We start from the raw sequence: 23,223 nt of genomic DNA, 5'->3' as shown, positions 1-23,223 counted from the left end.
ATATACACAATTTTATATGTATATATATGTATATAAACAATAAATATACATATACCTCTTCTATATACAAAAACTAATTTTATGTGTTTGTATATATGTATACATGAATGTGTGAGCACAAACATGGTTAAAGAAACAGATTCCAGCTCCTGTCCAAGAGGTCTTGGGCAGTGTTCAGACAGAGCCTTATAAAAGCCATATCCCCTGAAAGGGCACTTCTAGAAAGGGGTGGGGTGGGGTGGGATGGTGGGGGGGGTGTGATGTGTTACAAATTTAGTATGAGAACCCTGAATTTAAACTCATTACACCATTTCCAACTACAATGGCCATCTAAAATGGTTCCAGAAGTTATTTTTATGCCAACCTAGCAATAATCAAACTAAAAATGATTTTTACTGTTACAGCCTTATATAAGTTTTTATAGACTGAATTTACTTCAATAAGATAGAATATATATATATATATATACATATATATACATATATATATATATACATACACATGATAGTCCATAAAGACTACAAATGGAATGGATATAGACAATTATATATTTTTATAAACAATTACATATTTTAAGTATTTACTTCATCTTCAGTTACATTAACTTTAAATTTAATTTGTGTGTGATTCAATTGTCATTAAAGTAAAATTAATGATCAAAAATTATAAGAAAAATAAAAAGAAACCAAAACTGAAAGTCCACCTTTATCTTGTATTTGGTTTTGTGTGTGTGTGTGTGTGTGTCCCAAAACAGAGAATTTACATATAAATTGTCTCCTTAAATCAGACCTATAATATTATCAATTTTATAGAGCGCAACAAATAACAGAATTCAGATTTGTTTAGTAATCCTTTTATAAATATAAAAATCTTGGATATGTGAAAAAATTTTTCAAATCATACTTCAATTTCTTCACAGCTTTAATAAGAAATAGCTAATTATAATCTTAATTACAGAATAATGACATATTCAGTGTAATCTATCTATACATATGTAGCAAATTAAAAACATTTACTAAGATTAAATAGATTCGATTTGCAAAAATTTATATCTGACAAATGTCATGTGCTCTTGCGAAGAGTGCATAGGACATTTCTGCAGCAATCAAAAAATTGTAAAAACCTTTTTCATTAACTTCAGAGTTCAAGTTGTAAACATTCCTGATTTTAGTCACTGGAAATATAGTTTCTTTCAAGTTTTTAATTTTGGATGTACTAGATATTTTATTTCCACCTGTAACAAGTTCTTATGGTTTTGAAACTTTTGTGACTTCAAATAAACAATCACGATCAGCCTCAGTTTGATGATCTCTCACAGAATTTATGCTGGCATCCTCCGTGTATGAATGATGCTTGAGGATCTTAATACTTGAAAAATCCTGAGACACAAGTATCAGAAAATAACTAGGCCCTAGTAGGATTTCCTGCAGGTTTGGGATCATAGCCATATAGGAAAGTAGCTGCTATTACGAGGATGGCTCCAAGAAAAAAGACACTAAATAGAAAAAAAGAGAGAGAGAAAAAATAAATTAGCTATATAAAAATAATTTTTCCTCTTTAAATTAAAAAAAGAACAGCATTACTTAGAATTTTCCTCCAATAGCAAAGCATTTAAAAATTACTTTATGCCTCTCATCAACATCTTTAGTCTGTAAGGAAAAGAAGTAAATAACTTACCACCAAAGTTCTACTCTTTATTGTTTTAAAATCAGGAAGAGGGAAAAAAAGAAAACACTTGTACAAAGAGCAGAAAAAAATTAGGTAATAGTGAATGTGTGCTATGAATAGGAGCTAATTTCAAAGATATGATGAGTTTGGTGATCTATTGTGTGCTTCTCTGTTGGTGTGAATTTCGTTAAGCATCCTCTTTTTCTTTTTATTGATAACCCTTGTTTTTATAGCATTCATTTTATTTAAAAATAAAAGTTCTAAATCTGAATTTTGAGGTATAGGTGGATATTAGATTGTTGATTTAAAGATGTTAGATCACTCATGTAACAGGGTAAGGAATAACAGGCATATTTGTACTCTTGTGATGAATATAGAGAAAAATATCTATAAACTGATACAAAGTGAAGTAAACAGAGCCAAGAAAACAATATGCAGTGACTGTAATAATGTAGATGAAAAGTAGAATACACAAAAATATCAAAAGTCAGGGTTAAAATTATAAAGAGAATAGGAATAAAGAGATAGGAAAAGACATCCCCAAACTATTCCTGAGTAGAGATGAGAGAGATCCATAGGTATTGCCTATTACACATGTTTTTAGACTTTCTCAATAGACTGAGCAATTAAGCTGATTTTTTTCCTCTCTTAAAAAACTCAAAAAAACCCCAAACTGTCACATAGGATGGCTCTCAGGAAGGGGAAATCAAGGGGGTCGGGACATAGAGGATACTAAGTTGACATAATGGTTGTCTTGTTTTCAAAAAAAAATCCTTGACATCATGAGAGGTGATGCTATGACAAGCACATGAATTAGGTTTGAGTTAAGGGGGCTATGCTAAGTCACCTGCCTCGCTTTCTGCTCCCGAGCCATCTGGATCCAGTGGCTAGAAATCAGGACGACTAGAGATGGCCCTGGATGCAAGGCAATCAGGATTAAGTGACTTGCCCAAGGTCACACAGCTAGTAAGTGTCAACTGTCTGAGGCTGGATTCAAATTCCAGTCATCCTGACTCCAAGGCCAGACTTGAACTCAGGTCCTCCTGACTCCAGGGCTGGTGCTCTATCCACTGCCAACACCTAGCTGCCCCCAATAAAATATTAAAAAAAAAAAAAAAAGAATAGTTCGGGAAAATTCTTATTCAGAAAAATTTCAATTTAGGACATAAATTCAAAAATAAAACTTTTTCCCCCCTTTTTGTTTTGATAGGATAAGTAGGTAAAGGTAATTTAAAAAGTCATGGGGGGGGGGGGGAGAAACAGCTAGGTGGCACAGAGGATAGTGCACCAGACCTGGAGTCAGGACTACCTGAGTTCAAATCTGGTCTCAGACACTTAATAATTACCTATCTGTGTGGCCTTGGGCAAGCCACTTAACCCCATTTGCCTTGCAGAAACTAAAAAAAAAAATAAAAAATAAAAAAAGTCACAGGGGATATTTAGGTGGTGCAGTGGAAATAATAACGGCCCTGGAGTCAGAATGACCTGAGTTCAAAATGGGCCCCAGACACTTAATACTTACTCAGCTGTGTGACCTTAGGCAAGTCACTTACCCCATTGCTTTGCAAAAACAACAAAAAAAGTCACAATACAGCACCACATACATCAAAGAAACAATGTTGAGTTTTTACTGTATCACTGGGATTGGTAGTGTGTCAAATAGCAGTGCAAAGTAATGAAAAGACCTGTCACAACTATTCAACTCTATGGCAAAAACTGCCATAGACAATACTTAAATGTAGAAGCATAACTATGTTCTAATAAAAACTTTTATGGACATCAAAATTTGAATTCCATGATTTTGATATGTCATAAAATATTCTCATTTAAATTTTTTTCAACCATTTAAAAACATTAGCTCACAGCTGGAATTCACAGGCCATTTGGAACTTTTGAAAGCATAATTTTATTTAAGTGCCAAGGTCAAAATATGGATTGAAAAGTATGAAAGATACAAAAGGAAATTGTGAAGAGGAGGCATTAGATACATATAACTTCTTCAAGGCCTGAATAGGTCATTCCTATTCAAAAATTTTAAATGAGCCTTCAATGCTCATAGAAAGAAACAATTTCTTGGTCAGGCAATTAAGAGTCTTCACATAATCTAATTTCCTATTTCCCTTCACATTTTTACTAAACCAAACTTATGGTGGGTGAGGTACTCTCAGTTTCATGATATTCTTCAAGGATGCTCAGCAGCTCTGAAGCAAGTCTAAAAGGATTCACACATGAGGAATAGAAGGTGAATGGATAAGTGTATCAATTAGTGAAACATTAAAATGACATACATAGTATGCAGTCAAAGTTGGATTCTGGAGGCCAGTGAAACCAGAACTCCCAATAGATTGGGAGATATGGGGTAGAATAAGGTCTTAGAGCAGGTTGTATGTGAATGAGAAAGGATAAAAGGTGAAAGGACTGAAGGCTATGTTTGGGAAATGAAATTCAGAGTTCTAGATCTGAGGGAGTGGTACAATTTTGAGAGATGACGTTAGTAGTTTCTTCAATGTGAACTGTGACATCCTCTGTAATGCCAGCAAGATATAAGGATATGAAGATAATGAGTCAATTTTTAGAATTCAACAAATATTTATTAAAGGCCTGATATGTAACTAGGCACTGGGGATATAAAGGCACAAAACTGCCCAAAACAACAGAGAGCTGATGTTCTGTTAAGAAGATAATCTACTAAAGACACTGAGGAAGTTCAAGTAACCTGAAGCTCAATAAATAACTGATGTACTGAACTATAGGACCTTAAAAATTGAAACAATAAAAAAGAATGATCTAAAAATGGAAAAGGGAAGAAAGAAAAATATCCAGCCTTCCTTCTAGCCCTGTTAGTTAAAAGAAATAAATGATGAAGTAGTTTCCAAGGGAGAGAGCTGAGAAAGATGTAGTAGCCTAAGGAGTATCAGGACCAAAGGTCACCATAAGACTGAAAGGGAAAGAAATGAGTATACTCCCTTCCCAGGAATATTTCTTCTCCCACTGCAACCTCATAGGGGCAATTACAAGTAGAACCAATCAATTGCAATTTTTTTTACAATATTTAGGAACATCAGGATATGAGAGGTGGTGATTTTTAGGGGCCATCCTGACTGCTTAAGAGTATCTCAGGACAGAAGATGCAATAAGAGGGTGTTTATTCACTTCCTCATTTCATGAAAATATACAAAGAAAGAGTCTTTAAAGTAAAAATTGCTGCACAAAGTTCCCAGAGAACAGCAGTACAGGAGTAGGGAGACTGAACATTTTTTCCCCCTAAATCCTGAATATAAAGAACTTTGTCAAACTTTTAAGAACACAAGTCATTCCCCAATGGATAAACAGTCAAAGGATAATAAAATCAAAACAATTTATAGACATGAGAAAATGCTCTAAATCATTATTGATTAGCCAATTAAAACAACCCTGAGATATCAGTTTACACCTACCAGACTAGCTAAAATGAAATAAGGGGGAAAAGGACAAATGTTAGAGGAGACCCTGAGTCATAGTGGTGGCATTATGTGCAGAGGTATTAACCTGCCTCTACCCTTTGACCCATTAGTATCACCACCTAGTTTGTGTCCAAAGAAGAGAGGGAAAAGAGGAAAAGAACCTGTGTGTTCTAAAATGCTATTAACAGCTCTCTGTGGAGGCAAAAAGAGGACATTGGGGGAATACCCATCAACTAGGGATGACTGAACAAGTTGTGGTATATGAATGTGATGAACTATGGCTGTGCTATAAGAAAGGTTGAGATCAATGATTTTAGCAAAGCAAGGAAAGACTTGCATGAAATACTGAAGAGTAAAATGATCAGAATCAAGAGAACATTGGGTATAATAACAGCAATACTGTTTTAAGAGATTGCTGAGGGACATCTGGGTGGTGCCAGCAAATAGAGTACCAGTCCTGGAGTCAGAAGGATCTGAGTTCAAATTTGACCTCAGACACTTGATACTTTCTAGCTGTGTGCCCTTGAGCAAGTCATTTAACCCCACTGCTTTCTGAAACAAAAAAAATAAGACAGTAAATATTCTGACAATTATAAAAACTCAAATTAGGGGGCAGAGCCAAGATGGCGACAAGAAAGGATCGAGTCTTAGGCGCTCTCTGATAAAACTTCTAAACTAAGGACTCTAACTAACTAAACTTTCGAGACAGACCCCACAAAGGGACCCATAGAGGCAGTTCTCCTACTCAAAGTAACCTGGAGAAGAGCAGAAAGGCCCTGCTCCCCGGGGTTGGAGGGGCGGCCTGCCAGAGCAAAAGAACTTCAGCCTTCCGGAGGCAGCCCCAGCTCACAGCAGCAGGGGAGTCTCCTGAGCTACACCCTGGGGAGCACCGGGCACAAAGTAGGGGAACAGCTGGGGACCTCTGCCAGAGCGAGCACATGGAGCCCAGCCCTCAGGGCACACAGGGAGCAGCTTGGTCTTTCTGCAGCCCAGGTCCAGGAACAGAAGCAGGTGGAACCCATAAGCAGGAGCCTCCAGGGTATGAACCCATTGAGCTGAGGGAGGGGAGTGAAGAGAGACTGTGAGCTAGGTCCTCTGCCCCTGGAACAGGACTCTGGGGCTCTGAACACATTCAGATCCTGATTGCAGTCTAGGCCCCCCCATAGAACAGCAGGGCCCCCTCCACCTCAGCCCTGTGGCAGAGAGGGGGGCTTATGGTCATTCACAGACCAGGAGGGAGGACAGAGCCTCACACATTGAGACACTTATGGGAGTGCCCCCAAAGCTCAGGAAGCACCCCAAAACGAGGCCCAGGCTGGGAAAATGAGCAAGCAGAGAAAAAAGAGGAACACCATTGAGAAATACATTATGTATGATCCCAAAAAGGATCAACATACTCAGTCTGAAGATGAGGAAGCACAAGCTCCAGCATCTAAAGACTCCAAGAAAAACAGAAAAAGGGATCAAGCTATGACAGAGCTCAAAAAAGACTTTGAAAATCAAATGAGGGAGTTAGAAGAAAAACTGGGAAAAGAAAGGAGAGATGCAGGAAAAACATGAAAATGAAGTCAGCAGCTTAGTCAAGGAAATCCAAAAAAATGCTGAATAAAATAGCATGCTAAAAACCAGCTTAGGTCAAATGGATAAAACAGTTCAAAAAGTTATCTAGAAGAATGCTTTAAAAAGCAAAATTGGCCAGATGGAAAAAGAGACAAGAAAACTCTCTGAGGAGAACAAATCCTTCAGACAAAGAAGAGAACTCAGGGATATTGTTGAATTTATGAGAAATCAGGACTCAATACTTCAAAACCAAAAAAATGAAAAATTAGAAGAAAATGTGAAACATCTCACTGAAAAAACAACTGATATGGAAAACAGACTTAGGAAAGATAATTTAAAAATTATTGGAATACCTGAAAGTCATGATCAGGAAAAGAACCTTGACATCATTTTCAAAGAATTACTACAGGAAAATTGCCCTGATATTCTAGAAGCAGAGGGCAAAATAGAAATGGAGAGAATCCACTGACCCCCTCGAGAAAGAGATCCCAAAAAACCAACCCCTAGGAATATTATAGCCAAGTTCCAGAACTCCCAAGTCAAAAAGAAAATATTACAAGCAGCCAGAAGGACACAGTTCAAATATCGTGGAGCTGCAGTCAGGATCACACAGGACTTAGCAGCAACTTCATCGGAAGCTTGTAGGGCTTGGAATATAATATACTGGAAGGCAAAAAAGCTTAGAATGCAGCCAAGAATGAACTACCCAGCAAGGCTGAATGTCCTCTTCCAGGGAAAAAGATGGATTTTCAATGAACCAGGGGAATTTCAAATGTTCCTTTTGGAATGGCCAGAGCTGAACAAAAGGTTTGATCTTCAGATACAGGACTCAGGTGAAGCATGGAGATTGGAGGAGAGGGGGGAAATATGAGGGACTTAATGATGATGAACTGCATGTATTCCTGCATAGAAAAATGACACTGATAATACTCATATGAACCTTCTTAGCTAATAGGGCAGGTAGAGGGAGCTTTTATAGTTGAAGCACAGGAGAAAGCTGAATTCGAAGATAAAATATGGTATAAAAATGGAGTCAATAGAAAAAAAGGGAAATGTAATGGAAGAAAGAACAAGGAGAGGGGGGAATAGGCCAAGATATTTCATATAATAAGACTTCTTTATTACAATGAGCTATTACAATGATATGTAAGGAGAGAGGCAAGGGGGAATAAGGGAACCTTTGCTCTCATCAGAGGTGGCTAGGAGAGGAAACAGCATATATGCTCAATGGGGTATAGACATCTGAAGTAAGAAGGAGGGGGGAGCAGGGGGAAGGGATGGGGATGTGAATAAAGGAGGAGAGGATGGACCATGGGGGGAGAGTGGTCAGATATAACACATTTTCTTTTTTACTTCTTGCAAGGGGCTGGGATTGGAAGGCCTGTCCAGGACCATAGGGCCAGGTGGATTCTAGGACTAAGGGGTGGTATGGGGGCTCAGGGCCTCTTGGCTCCAGGACCAGGGATCTGTCTGCTGCGCCACTCAGCTATCCTATAGCAGAGTCAGTGAAAGGAGAGAGAAAATATAGTACATGGTAGTGGAGAAATAAGAAAGGAGGGAGTTGCAATCAGCAATGGCAACGTTGAAAAAATATGGAAGTAACTTTTGCGATGGTCTTACCATAAAGAATGTGATCCACCCATGACAGAGTTGTTGGTGTTAGAACAAAGACTGAAGCACATTTTTTATTATTATTATTATTTGGTGGAGGGTGCAGGGCAAATGGGGCTGGGTGGCCTGCCTGGGGCCACATAGCAGGGTGATCTTTGGGTGTCTGAGGCCGGATTTGGACCTGGGTGCTCCTGGCTCAAGGGCCAATGCTCTGTCTGCCACCCAGCCACCCCTACTATTATTACTATTTTATTTTTTTTTTTGTCTTTCTTTTTCTTCTTTTTGGTTTTTGCTGGGCAGTGGGGATCAGGTGGCTTGCATGTCACACGGCTGGGTGACTGTTGCGTCTACAGGGCTGGATGTGAGCTCAGGTGCTCGTGGCTCCAGGGCTGGTGCTTTGTCCATTGCGCCACCTGGCCATACCTACAATTAGTACTATTTTTTTATTTTAATTTTTTTTCTCTCCCTTTACTTTATCGCTCAAGCAAGTTTATATTCATGGGGGAGGGGGTATTTCGTTTACTCTTAAACAAGAATATTTTATTAATGTAAAAAAAACATTTGTACAAAATGAGAATAAAAATAAAATTAAAAAAATTTTTAAAAACCCTCAAATTAACTACAGAGGATGTATGAAGAAAGACACTATCTATATCTAGAAAAAACCTAATAAATAGAACTTATAAATAACTTTGCATATATATGTGTATATACATATGTTTAAATATAGTTACAGACACACACACACACACACACACACACACACACACACACACACACACACCTACTTGTGTATAATGATAATCATCTTGGGAGTGGAGAGAAAAAGAAAAGAAAGAAATTTACGTGATAATTTCATTGTATATTTGAAAGGAACAGCAAGTTATGCATAGTACATTTGCAGTTTTATGTGTAATGATCTTTTTTATTATACTATGGAAATTCTTGTTTTATTCCAAAAAATTAAAAATAAATTAATTTTTAAAAATATAAGGATTTCATTTGACTGTCTCTCTTAAACCAAAAGACCTCTCCCCTCTTAGAGGTCTCTAGATGCTCATAAACCCTAGGCAGAGTGGAGAATTTGACTGGAAATCTAGGAGGATCTCCCTCCCCTCCCCTCCCCCTCCCCTCCCCAAGCTTGAATAGAACAAAATGGGCCAGAATTCACCTCTCTTTAATAGAAACTAAGCTTCCCCAGTTGGGGGAGGTCTGAACAAGATTGAGGAGAATGTTAAACCCAATCTCATTATCAGCCCCATTCTTCAGAAACTGAATTTGACCTGGTAGAGAATGAAATAGGAAGGTTGGGAAAAAAAAATCTCAGTTATTCCCAATAGTAATTGGCTTTTAATATGAGAGAAATCATCATTTATCTCAGCTCCAGAACACCTGTTCTACTTTCTGCCTTAACTCTAAAGATACCATAACATCAGTATCACTGAATACCAAGGATAGACAGCTAAGCCCAAGAACCCTGGAAATAGTAGTGTCCCCCAGTTCACCAACCCTACTTCTGGCCCAGGTCTTAAAGGTATGGTTCAGAGAAGCAATTCTTTGAATGAACTCATTTCCAGCTTGTAATTGCTATGTAAATATGGCATCCCCTATTTCCTCAACAGCCAAAAGTTACTGAAGATCCAGAAAATTCTCAACCTAAGTCCTTGGCTCAAATGTAGGATAGTTTAATCAATGGGAACAATACTAAAGAAGATATGCTACAATCTATTTGCTACTCTATACCATAAGAATTACTGGGTTCCATCTGTCTTGTAGTTGAAATCTTCAATATGCATTCTCTCCTAATTAGAATGTGGGCTCCTTGACAAAAGAACCTGACTTTATTACTTTTCTATTTGTATCCCTAGAATTTGGTAAAGTGTTTTACACATATTGAGTACTTTTAAATTGATTCAATGACTTATTCATTCATTTCTAGGTTAAAAATATTTTGGTAGGGGTGGCTAGGTGGCACAGTGGATAAAGCACCAGTGCCTGAGACACTTAATATTTACCTAGCTGTGTGGCCTTGGGCAAGCCACTTAACCCCAGTGCCTATATATATATATATATATATACACACACACACACACACACACACACACACACACACACACATATATATGTAGCATAGAGATGAAGAAGGGGGAAATACAGTTATCCCTTACACATCCACTATACTGTACATTTATTTTATGCATTTCTCAGTTACTATAATTTTTTGTGTGTCATCTGCTTGCCTTTGCATTTTGTCTGTGACTTCTGCAAACCTCCCTGAAAATTCCCATTAAATTTCTACATTAACCTGCAAAATAGTGAAACAGCAACAGAGAAAGTCACAATGTGGAAGGAATAATTTGAGTAGTACCATTTCACAAAATAATAAGCAACAGGGAAAAAAATGAGATTGAGAAATCTTGGCATAGAATTCAATTTTGGCAGGGAGACCAATCAGCTTGCTACTAGAATAATTCAGGCATTGGTGATGAGGGTCTGCCCCAGGATAGTGGGCAATGTCTGAGGAAAGAAATAAGACACCATGTAAAAAATTATTGCCAATATTAAAGATATTGGTCTTGTCAACAGATTGGGGTGGGGAGGAGGGAGGAGAAGAGCTGGTGAGGAATCAAGGTTTCAAGGCTAAATAAATGGGAGGGTCCTCCCAACAACAACAATAAAGTTTGGAAGGAAGGAGAATTTTTGGGAAAAGATAATGATTTTAATTTTGACAGGCTAAAGTTTAAAATGAATTCATTACATCCAGTTTGAGATATCTAACAAGCAGCCAGAGATTTATGACTGAAGGTCAGTTGAGAGGAAAGGACTGGATAAGTAAATTTGAAAATCATCAGCATAGGGATGATAATGGAATCCATGATAAGATAAAATCAGCAAATCAAATAGCATAGAGGGAGGAGAGGACCCAAGTCAGAACCATGGGAGATGCCCATGGTTAGTGGGTACAACCTGGATGATGCCTGAGCAAAGGAGACTGAGAAGGAGCACTCAGATAGATGAGAGAAGAACCAGAAGGTCACAAAAACCTAGAGAGAACAGAATATCAATGAAGAAGAGCATATTTAATAGTGTCAAAGGATGCAGAGTGGTCAACAAGGAAGATGACTCAGAAAAGAATATTAGATTTGGCAATTAAAAGTACTCAGTAATCATGAGAGAGCAGCTTCAGTTGAATGATGGGATGGAGATTAGTCACACTGCAAAAAAGTTAAAGAGGACACTGAGAGTAAAGGATGTGGAAGCTACTGTAGAAGAATTTCTTAAGGAGTCAAGCCACAAAAGGCTGGAGATACATGGGATGACAAATGGTGGGGGAAGAAAGGAGAGCATGGATCAAGTAAGGGTTTTTTTTGAAGAAGAGGAAGAGACATGGGTATGTTTGTATTCAGTAGGGAGGCAGCGAGTAATGTGGAACATTTGAAGTACAAGAGAGATCAGGGATTACATAATCTGCTAGAGAAGAGGGGATGGAATGAGGTCATTTCTGCATGCAAAAAGAGTATGCACTACATGAGAAAATAGAAATGACACTGAAGAAAAAAATGAAGGAAAAAAAACGATTGACCTAATAAGATGGAGAATTAAACATTTTCTCCAGTTTTCATTAATTCTCAAAAACTCCCCCAAATAGGAATTCTGAGTAAGAGTTAATGCAATTACACCTATCTCCACAGGCTAAATACCAAGAAGCTTAACAAGAAAGACAACAGCAGTCTCTCCATTCCCCCTTTAAGCCCCCACACTCTTTCAGGGCACATAACCAGACCCACTGGTCTTGCTCAGGAATCTACTTAGTAATTTTCTTACCACTATGCCTGTGCCACAAACACTGCCAGCACACCCTGACCCTGTTTTCATTCCATCATTTTGGGGCAAGAGGCAGCAGGTCTCAATTCAGTTTTCCCACTTGTGGAGGGAAGGAAGGGAATAAGATCTAAGAAGGCAGGTGTGTACTCTGCTTGGAACAGCAGCACTCCACTAGGGAACAAAAGAGCAGAGAGGGAAATGGGGAAGATTGCCAATTTATGTGTGGGTCAACTAAGCTAGAAGGAAAGTAGAGTGACATCTGACTGGAAGCAATTCTGCCCCCATAGGGGACTGACGCTGGCAAGAAGTCAATCATTCAATGTGAGAGGATACTAAGACAATTTTGAGATCCAGCTCCTAGGGACAAACTCATTATCAAAAGGGAAAATGTCAGAAAATGAGCAAGAGCATAATATAAAAGTAAACAAGCCAAGAATTGTCAAAGATGTTGGGGGGAAGAAAATTAAGTCAAAAACCAAAAACACTCGCAGAAAAATCAACTGAGAAGGTATTAGAACAAAAAGCAAAGATAACCACCAAACTATCTAAACAACTGCAAATATCTCTATATAAATATTGCAAGACAGAGGAAATTAAACCAACATCTGATGACACAGAGGACTCTGACTTCCCTAGACAGCATACAACAATAACAAGATATTTTTGAATGGATCAAGAGATTAAATTAGAATCTTGAAAGAAATTAAAGGGAACAATTGGCAAAATTTTATGACCTACCTAGCAGAATTAAAAGAATCAAAACTCTGAATTCACGGTAGTGATTGTCTCCAAAGAAGTGAGAGAGGACAAACTAATGTTAGAGGAAAAATATGTATTTAAATGAAGGCTAATTTGGAAGAACAGAAGCAAAAAAGAACTAGTGCTAAAAGACCAATACATGATCTCTATAAATCACAAATCTCCCAGAAGAACATAAATCAAAAAAATCTAAATACTATAATTCAATAAATCCCAGAAAACTCCCCAAAATTTCTAACTACAGAAAATAAAACACTAAAAGAATCTACAGATCATCTTCAGAAAGGAAAACAAAGATGGAAAGAATAGCTGGACCAGAAAAAAGTAGACATAGAGAAAGTCTATGCTGGAATTAAGACAACTTTTCAGGGTAGTACAGGATCAATTTTAAAGATATTTGACATAGGGGGAGAAAACATGATGTTTTCACTATCATATAAAGAGATCAGTAACTACTAACCCTCCTGCCTATTTTAAAACCAAGTTACAGTATCACATGCTAAACTGTTTTTGGTTTTTTTCATTTTTTTTATAAGGGAAAAAATTATTTTGTTGATGCTTTTCAAGTTCATTAGCAAAAGTCTTGAGGGAAAGGGTGTTTTTTTGTAATGACAAAAAAATAACTGTTTTTTGGTCAAGCCTTTGATGATGAGTCTCACTCACCATTTAACCAGTCTGGTCCAAAAAGAAAACCATTTAAGTGGTTATCAGCCCTGTAACTAAGTCTTTATACCCTGGTAAGTCCTTTAATATTTACTGAGGACTCAGGTTTATATTCTGCCATAATAAAAGCATTAGGTTGCTTCCATTAAATGCAAGATTAGGTATGATTATTACTATTTTATAATAAAACTATCAGTTTCTTTCAAATATGTGATAAATGTTGAATACTTAATTTTTGACCTAGAATCAGAATTCCCCCATTTGAATACAGATGAAAATTTGTGTCAATAAAATAATGATTCAAAAAACAGAAATTTATTTGATAACATTTCTTTTTAGATATGTAATTATTCCATTAAAGACCAGCAAATAATTTATGAAGATCTTAAAAATTTGAATTTTAAAAAATTGAATTTTTAAAACATTTTTTATTAATAAGTAAAATGACAAAGGAAGACATTTTAAAATGGCTAAACTGGGATGTGAACTGAACTAAAATATTTAAAATAATTTTAGAAATTTAATAATACATTACACTCAAATTTTCATATGATTATTCATCCATATTTATTTCAAAAAATGTTAACTAAATATAAAAGCAAAGCTATCAAATGGTAACTTTAGAATTTTGAATAAAATTTACAAACTTCAAAAACTACTATATAATCTTGAAGTTTTAAGTGATTCTTAAAAGTATAGGTAAATTTATATTTCAATTTTTTATTTTATGTAGAATTCAATTTATGATAAAAACACATTAAACAATAAATAGAAAGTAATCTCTACTAGACTTTATGGTTATAAGCATATTTTTAGCAAACTTTTCAAGTTCTACTTTACCCATATTACATAACTTTTATATTTTCAATATTTTTCATTTAATAGCAATATACCATATTATTGAAATAATACGCTAGTTTGTTTAGTCATTTTCCTCCTGTTGGAAATTTGAGTTGTTTACAATTTTTTTGCTGTAGTAGCTGAACAAGTTTTTACACAAGTGGAATATTTAACTCTTTTTGAATTACTTCCTTTGGATACATCCTCAAAATAGTGGAATTTTTATATCAAAAGGTATAATCAATTTGGTAATTCATTTATGAAGTTCATTCTTCTAGACACTCTGGATTTTTTGATCTTTATTGAATCTCTGCAAGGGACCTCTACCCTTGTCATCTCCCGCTTTTCATCTCTTCCTTTTATTTGTGGTCTTCCCTATTAGAATGGCAAAGCTTAGCAGTGTCTAGCACATGGGAAGTTCTTGATATATGCTTGCTAACTTGATATTTACAATAATATCCAGTGCCTCCAAAATCATTGCACCAATTTACAGAACTCTCAGGAATGTATGGGGCAGAAGCTTACTAGTTTGACTATATGTCTACCAACTCTGGATTTTACTATTTATATTTATTTCTGCCACATTAATGAGTGGGAAGTACTATACAGACTGTCAATTAACTGCTTATTTCACATGTGTTCATTCTGGTCCATAGATACACTACAGTAATTTTCTTGAAGGGAGAGGAAATGTTTTATGTTTCTTTCTTATTGAACAAATATAGAGTAGTGAAGATCACACTGTAAGCTCTTACTAATATCTACTGATTGACGTCATTCACTTATAACTGTTAGGGTTAACATCTGACCTTTCATCATTAAAATAGGAAATTATATTCAGTTTTCTAGGAAGACCAATCTAAATGATAAAAAATTATTTATTTACCTGGTTGGAACAAAATCTTGCAGCCAAAAATAGGAGATTAGTGTTGATAATATTATAGACAAAGACGTAGCAAATCCTTTTAAGATATTATCTGCATACTTAATAACAGCAGCTATGACAAGGCCTCCAAGTGCCTGTAAAAGGTAAAAAAAAAAAAAAGTTACTTTCAGGGATTAACAAGGAATTTCACTCTTGCTAACAACTCTGAAGAGAACTTTCTCAACCGATGTAAGTTTTCAATTTCTCTTCAACATTTTCTTTTAAACCCAACATAAATTTTAGGATGGACAGTTACAGGATTTTAAATTGCCTAACAGATTACAATAAAAAAACGTTTTAGGAAACAAAATTTCAAACATTGGACAATCTGTTTCAAACAATATCTGATATTACTAGTCTAAAGCTAGATTTTAACTCACATCCTCACCTAGCTGCCCTCAAAACTTTTTCAATAAATATTTTAAAGACTGAATAATGACACATTACTATAGAGGGCACAATGGAGGGAGGGCTACCTTGGAAGCTGGAAACTGAACTCCTGCTTCAGCACCCTGTCTCACTAGTCATACAATCCTGAGAAAGAATTTTAATTTCTGTTTCCTCAACTATAAAATGGAGATTATGACAGCACCTATGGGTTTGGTGTCAGGATTAGATAAAATAACATGTGATAAGTTTTGTAAAAAAAACTAAAGAACTATATAAACATTAGCTGCGAGTAAATAAACGGAAGAATTTGAGACATAAAACCCAGGTTCAAATTTCAGGTCAATCACATATGATCCTTGATACATTGGACAAGTCAATGAACTTCAGTGAGTCTTGATTGTTTCTAAAAATGAGTGATACTGAAGAACTAAATGATATTTAAGTCTGCTTCCATATTTAAAATCCCTGATCTCATGATAAAATAAAATTTCTGGACAATAGTTTTCTGTACTAGAACTTTAGCAATATTTTGAATAGAATTCTTATTCTCATTCACTAGTCAATATAGCCTGCCTCATTTGTAATACTTAGAGAATGGGAAAAATTCACACTGAATTATTTCAAAACAAGTAGTTTATCCATTTCTCTACTATCAAAGGCATTCATTAATATGCTATCCTTTATAAAGAAAGATAACACTGCTGACCTGACAGTGATCATTTTTTCCAGTAGTAATTAAAGAATTTCGGTAGATTCATACACATCCTTGTACCCAATCTCCCTGTTGCTCACTTTCATTAATTTATAGGTAGACTCTATAACCTGGTGCTCAGTAGCATGCTCTTGCTAATCAAGTGATCTTACTAGTCATAGATTTAGTAGATATAAGACAAATGCAATCCAAAATGCTTAGTAATATAATGTATTTATCTAATAGACTAGCAGGGCATACATAGTCAAATTCTTGTAAAAGAATTAAAGCTACATGGCTTTGTAAAAAGTTACATTTTCACAAAACTGCAGAAATCAAAATTTATGTAGCCTATACATTTGTTGATATGGACCTTATTAAAAAACATGGATATCTTAATTAACAAGAGTTTCTGATGGAATTTAAAAGTGGAGGTAAATCAATATTGGTTAGAAATCTGTTTTCTCCTCTGGCTCTTCTAAAAATGTATATTCCAAACACCCTACAATTTTCTAATTATCAAATCCAATAACCATTCACTCAGTCCTTCTACGTGCCTTACTGTCTCTTTGACACTCTTCTCTTTCTAAAAATATTCTTTTTTTATTATAAATGTATTCATACATTGTTAATTATAATGGGATCAACAAGGACAATGTTCCAAATTTAAAATGTAATTAAATTTAACTAGGTAGTAACAAAAATTCCCTATTTAGGTCCCCTTCTGAATTTATTTTCTTCTCTGTATTTTTTATTTATTTACCATTTCCCTTTTTTTTTCATCTCTACCATCTCCCACCAACTCTTTTTCCCTTTGCCCTCCAATGAGACAAAAAGGTATAATGAAGCAAAACAAATCAACTCTTTGCCTATCTGAAAATGTGTGCCTTCACCTCTGGGCCATCACTTTTTTGTCAAGAGGCAGGAGGCATGCTTCAACATTCAGTTTTCTGAAGTCATAACTAGCCTGAAACTTTTCTCTGTAGGTTTCTAAGTTACTGTTCTCTTCCTATTTCTGTAATTGATTATTTACCATCTCCTTCATTGACTCTTCTTCCTCAACCTATAGGGTAATAGAGGATTTTTTTTCCCTTCAAAGGTCTTCTCTTCATTTCTTACTCTCTATCTTGATATGACAGAAACTCAGAGTGGGTTATCACAGGTCAACCAGTTAACTCATACCAGAGCAAGTATCCTCTAAACAACAAAGCAGATGAGTGCTCATCTATTCTTTGCTTTAAGAGCCCCCTTCCCCACCCCCCACACCAGGGAAGGGAATTAACCCCTTCAAAGTACAATCTATTGTACTTTCAGAAAAGTGTCAGGCAGTTTTTCTTACTTCAAGGCGAAAATGACCTTTCTCAAAAAGTCCTCTCTAAACCCAAAATTATCTTCCTCAAACTTCCATCTATATTGCTAATTGTGCAACAATTCTAATTCCTCTTCCACAAGATAAGCTTCAAATGCTTACAGAGAGCTATTATGATTCCCAGTCTTCTCTAGACTAAATACCTGCAGTTCCTTCAACCAAGCACACTCTTGAAATTTTTCAACATTCTGGCAGCTCTGCTTTAAACAAAAATTTTCTAAACTTGAACATTAGCTCGTAGCATCCATGGAGGTTTCAGGGCATACCACAGCAACATTCCTACTCTAGATAGCAAAATCCCCAGGAAATTTCATTGTCTTACAGCCTTCCCCCCCCCCACCCCCGAGATATCCACTCTCCTTCAGTCTCTTGTATAGAAGATTAACTTTCCTGATATTTTCCTAAATATGGAGAGTCTCTTGGGTGAGAACGTTCAAAGCCTGAAAAGGGTGATAGAAGAATTCATATCCCTAGGGAAAAATAAGTAAGAATTTTACATATACCACAGTTCTAACCTACCATATAGTTCCTGTCTTCGAAATTAAATTTTGGCTCCTCTTTGGTATGTATTTTTAAGGAAAGAATTCTTTTAGAACTAAGAATATGAATTAATGCTTATATTTTCCATGATGTTTAAAGCTATCTGGGCTTGAAATGGAAACTGAATGTGAGGCACAGGGGTATCTTCCCAAGACAAAACAAAAAGTAAATTTAGCTATATAGGAATTCATAAATACACATTCTGATCTAAATAAGAAAATTAGGTAAGCTTCTTTTTCTCTATACATCAATCTGATCTACTTAATTTAAGACACCATCTGGATAAAGTTTAGCTTCTATCTTGAAATTTCTACATCATTTGAATGTAACTAATCCCTCTCGTCTTCAAACCTACTGATGTAACATTTTTCATAATTTTCACATCAACCCACATAATCATCCATCATAATTATTTTTTGAGTTCTTTTTTTTAATATTTCTAAATATCCTATTCTGCTGTTGTTGTTTAGTCACTTCAGTTGTACATGACTCTTTGTGATCCCAACTGGGGTTTTCTTGGCAAAGAAGATGGGTTACTATTTCCTTCTCCCAGATCACTCTATAGATAAGGAAACAGAGGCAAATAGGGCTTAATGACTTGCTCAGTATCATATAGTTAGTGTCTGAGGCCAAATTTGAAATCAAGTCTTTATGACCATTCATCTATCCACTGCACCACCAAGCTGTCCCTTATTCTATAGCATTATGTAGTAATCCAATAATGAACCTCTTTTCAGCTTAATGTCTTACCTGGGATCATCATCCAATAAGAATAAGCCATAGGGAGAAGTTTGACTAATTTGTGCCTCTAGTACCTGACTCAAGAAAGACTTGATAAATATCATACACAGGCTGAGGATGGTTCAAATTACAAGGGTTTCTTTCCCTCACTACAGAGAAAAACAAGTCTTTAATAATAGTCACAATTTTTCTCAGTGCTCTAAAGACTTTTCCTTGAAACTGTTATGTTTCTAATTTCATCTCAGAAGTGAAATTCCCTAAAGGTATCTTTTAAAACATTTAGAAAGGCTCCAGGATCCATGAGAGAATTTTCAACAAATTAGTCCAGAAATCTGTGGATTAATTAAACCAACTATGCCCTCTAAGAGCTAGTACACAAACCCAGATGTTCTCTTACTAAAGTTCACTGGGCAACTGAAATGGTTAAAATTATAAGGGTCTTAGAAATCTCCTTTTCATAAAATGTTTTTTACTTTTACTTTTTCTGATGTTTTACCCATTCAAGATTGTAGCTGCTGTTTTTATATAAATGACTATCCCCCTCTCAAAAAAAATCTAAAGCCCCAAGATGAGGATCTGTATTTCCATTCTTTACTTATTAAAGTACTGCCTACACTTGAAATTCACTGAGTCCAAAACTGACCACATTATCTCTGAAGCTATTTCTTCCTAGTACTTTAAATAGCATTATCATTATTTCAAATTAGTTAACATATTTAGCATTCTTTGTAAATATTAAAGCAGCATATAAATATTAGCTGTTATTATTCCAGTAATATAGGTTACAAAATTAGAGGCTATTTCTCCTTTCTCCTCATTTACAGTTAGTCATTAGAGGCCTATCATTCTCTCTCTACAATGTCTACTTCTTGCCATTTCCAATGATACTGTCTTTATGCCACCTGGCATCAGCCTCCTAAACTCTTCTTCTACTGCAACCTATAGTTCTGCTGCCAAATTAATTTCCTTAAGCATGATTCCCTTACTTTTTTAAAAAAATTCTAATGGACTGCCAAAGCCAAAAAATCCTAAACCTAATCTTAGGTTCTGTATGTGAGCTAGCTTTAACTTTTTCTAGTGTTACCATCCATTAATCTTGAATCCAAATTCCACCACTGAAACTTACCAGCTGAGAGACCATAGGTAAGGGGAGAAAGACCTCTTTGAGGATTAGCTTCCTCAGCTATAAAATGGAAAACCTGCAGTACTTACCTCACAGGGTGGCTAAAAGGAATGTCTATAAAGCATTAAACAATCCTTAAAATCATCTATAAATTTCTGTTATGTGATGATTATTATTGCTGTTGTTGCTGTTGATATATCACACTATTCCTCAATACTGCTACCTTTCAGAAGGTCTCTCTAATCCTTAACTATCCCAAAATAAGTGATTCCTTCCTTCTGAGGTTCCAAAACACTCTATGGGACTTAACACATTCCTCCTAAGGTTATAACTATTTCAACTCCACTACTAGATGATAAACTTATAGAGGAAAGGATAATGTCTTCCTCATTTCTGCATTTCCCACATGATATAACAATGGTTTGTATCTCACTGGTCTCAATAAATTACTGCTGAATGAAGAAACAGTTACACTGTAGTGGAAAGAACATTGGAGATCAGAACAAGAATGTTTTAGTTCCATTCCTCTCAGGTGAGGAGCTCCAGGCCACTTGTGCAGAATGTCAGGCCATCGACAAGACAGTTTCTTTTGCTATGCTTAACTATATTTATTTGTTGCATAAGGTAAGTTATTGGGAAATTTAGTGATTATTTAAAAGTATCAATAAAACTTAAAAACTTTCATTCTATTCCTATCTTTATCTTCAACAAAGCGCTTAACCTGAGTCTCAATTTCTTCATGAATTCAATCTTATTTTTAACATCTACTTGAAAGGATTGCTGTGATGATCAAATAAAACAATATATGGCAATAGTTTATGGAAATATAATTAATAATTAATGATACTTGAACATCTTCAGCTATTCAGGCAGATATATAGTTATATAATTATATGTACATATATACATTATATGATACAGACTAGAATATACAGCTATAAATTGTGATAACATGAAGTTTTAAATACATTCTACATTTGAATATCAACATAGGTCTCCCATGAGCTTGAAAGTAAGAACCACCATTCTGTAATTAAAACTTGCTACAAAACCAAAAAAAGAAAAAGGAAAATTATATAGGCATGTTTACAGCTTTACCCACAATCAGTTTAAGACTGTATTTTCATCATGGTTCACATATACCCACAGCCCCCAAAGAAAAAAAATCTATTCAGAGCTTGATTCAAAATAAAAGCTTCCCAAGCAGGAATTGCATATTCTGCATGAAAAGTGGGTACAATTTGTGATAGAATGTACTGGCTATATTAGGCATATGTAGTTCATGTTAATTCCATTTCCAAGGGTTTTTAATTATTGATGTTACATTATTCTTTGAAAGATTAGAGCTTTAATTTTAAAACAGAAACAAAGAGGTTTAACATAAAGCTGTGTTGTAAGAGGGAGGTATGATTTCTTTCATTTTTAAAATTTCTCAATCTTGGTCAGAACTTTATTATAAGTTATCCTACTGAAATATTTATGATACAACATTTTAGTCAAGATTAATTTCCGTCTACACTAAAATATAATTTTTGATAGTGAAACTGAACTGAAACTTTGATGGTGAACTGAAATACCTATTAGTTCAGGAAACAGAAAATTTCTTTATGATTTTCTTTCTGATGTGTTGAGTGTATCACTTAGTTTTTCACTCTTTTTCCACCATCCCTCCAGGACTTCTCTCTCTCAGTAATTCCCCTTTCCAATCAGCACGAATTTTTGTTCTCAAGTCTCTGAATACTTTAAGAAAGTAGATATAAACACTATGATGAACACTAATGAAAATAATTTTACTATCAAGGCTTGCTCTGACACATTCAAACAAATAAGATTTTTATTCTATGCAAATATAACATTTTAAATGTTTTACCTGAAGAACAACAACTATCCAGGTCAGTTTGTTATATCCCTGAAAAAATCCATTCTTTGATACTAATTCTCCATCATAAATGTAAACACCCATTAATCCGAATATGCTCCCAAAAGAACCTTAAAAAGTTAAGAGAAAAGTCCAATCATTTGTTTTGTACTGCTTTAATACTAACCTGTCAAAACACTGAATTTTTTTTCCTTTTTTCATATTTGATGACTTTGTTAACAAATACAACAATTTTCAATTCAGCTCAACAGCATTTATTGAGTACTTACTAAGTACCAGGTACTTGTTATACAAAGACAAAATAAGACAGTTAGATGGAAGCTAATATAAGGACTTCAATCCTATCAAGATACTTGCTGCTTATTTTCTTTAAAATTAAGTACAGGATCAATCTTAGTCATAAGTTCTGTGTAAGGGGGACAAAACACTCTCTATTGAGAGTAAATCTAATAAAATCTTGGAACAGAATTAGGGAATGTGGGCTAAAAGTAGTTAGAGAGTACTAGATTAAAACTAACTCCACTGTAAGATCATAATTAATTCTGGTAGCACTCAGGGACTGAATTTGGAAAGAACTATGAAATGCAACCATTTGTGATAATCCTATCCTTTTAGAGCTTTGTTAGTGTCTAGATTAACAGTAGAAAGATTATTGGAATGTCACTCAAAATCTAAATTAACTGTATGAATAAAAATAAAGCTTGCTATCTATTTTCTCAGCTTTGGAAAAGTTGCCACCAAGAGCAGCTTAACATTTTAAAAGTAATTAAAAGAGCCAACAGGCCAGGTTTTTTTTTCTTTAGAAAATATTTTTCAAGAAATATAGTTTGCCTTATATTTTAAATGTAGGCATGCAAAGAATTCTCTTTTTATACTTTGCAGATTATTTTTGCTCTGGAGGGATGAAATATTTAAAAAAGAAAAAAGTTCTTTGACTCAGATAAAGTTCTGAGGAGCTGTGAAACTGGAGGCAAGTATGTTCTTTTTTTTTTGCAATGAAGGGTTGTTAAGGAACACATATTTAAATTTACGGTACAAATAAGACAAATTCCAGCTTCAAAGGGCAAAAACACTCAGAAGTAATAAATGCATGATTAGTCCAAGAACAGTACCCTAGGATATCAAGATTTTATGTTGTGGTTTAGTGATGAAACATAAACAATTGCAAAATCATGTTAGCTAGGAAGCCCTATGCT

General features: G+C 35.2%; 1 protein-coding gene across 2 annotated transcripts in view; it reads right to left on the bottom strand.

The window, feature by feature from the left end:
- Nucleotides 1-512: 512 nt before the first annotated feature.
- Nucleotides 513-23,223, bottom strand: part of SLC35A3 (solute carrier family 35 member A3) — a 60,468-nt gene continuing 37,757 nt past the window's right edge. Inside the window, exons 6-8 of one of the 2 annotated variants that reach the window (XM_074188254.1) lie at nucleotides 22,019-22,137; nucleotides 15,256-15,389; nucleotides 513-1,495 (exon numbers count right to left, since the gene is read on the bottom strand). In XM_074188254.1, the coding sequence (XP_074044355.1) occupies nucleotides 1,405-1,495; nucleotides 15,256-15,389; nucleotides 22,019-22,137 (344 nt within the window). In that variant the 3' untranslated portion in view covers nucleotides 513-1,404. The remainder of the gene's footprint in view (nucleotides 1,496-15,255; nucleotides 15,390-22,018; nucleotides 22,138-23,223) is intronic. The other variant, XM_074188255.1, reaches the window with a different exon arrangement.

This window comes from Macrotis lagotis, chromosome 5 (assembly GCF_037893015.1).
Source record: "Macrotis lagotis isolate mMagLag1 chromosome 5, bilby.v1.9.chrom.fasta, whole genome shotgun sequence".
Classification (NCBI taxonomy): domain Eukaryota; kingdom Metazoa; phylum Chordata; class Mammalia; order Peramelemorphia; family Peramelidae; genus Macrotis; species Macrotis lagotis.
The sequence above is the reverse complement of the archived record's forward strand: the minus strand, read 5'-3'. Positions and strand labels throughout refer to the sequence as shown.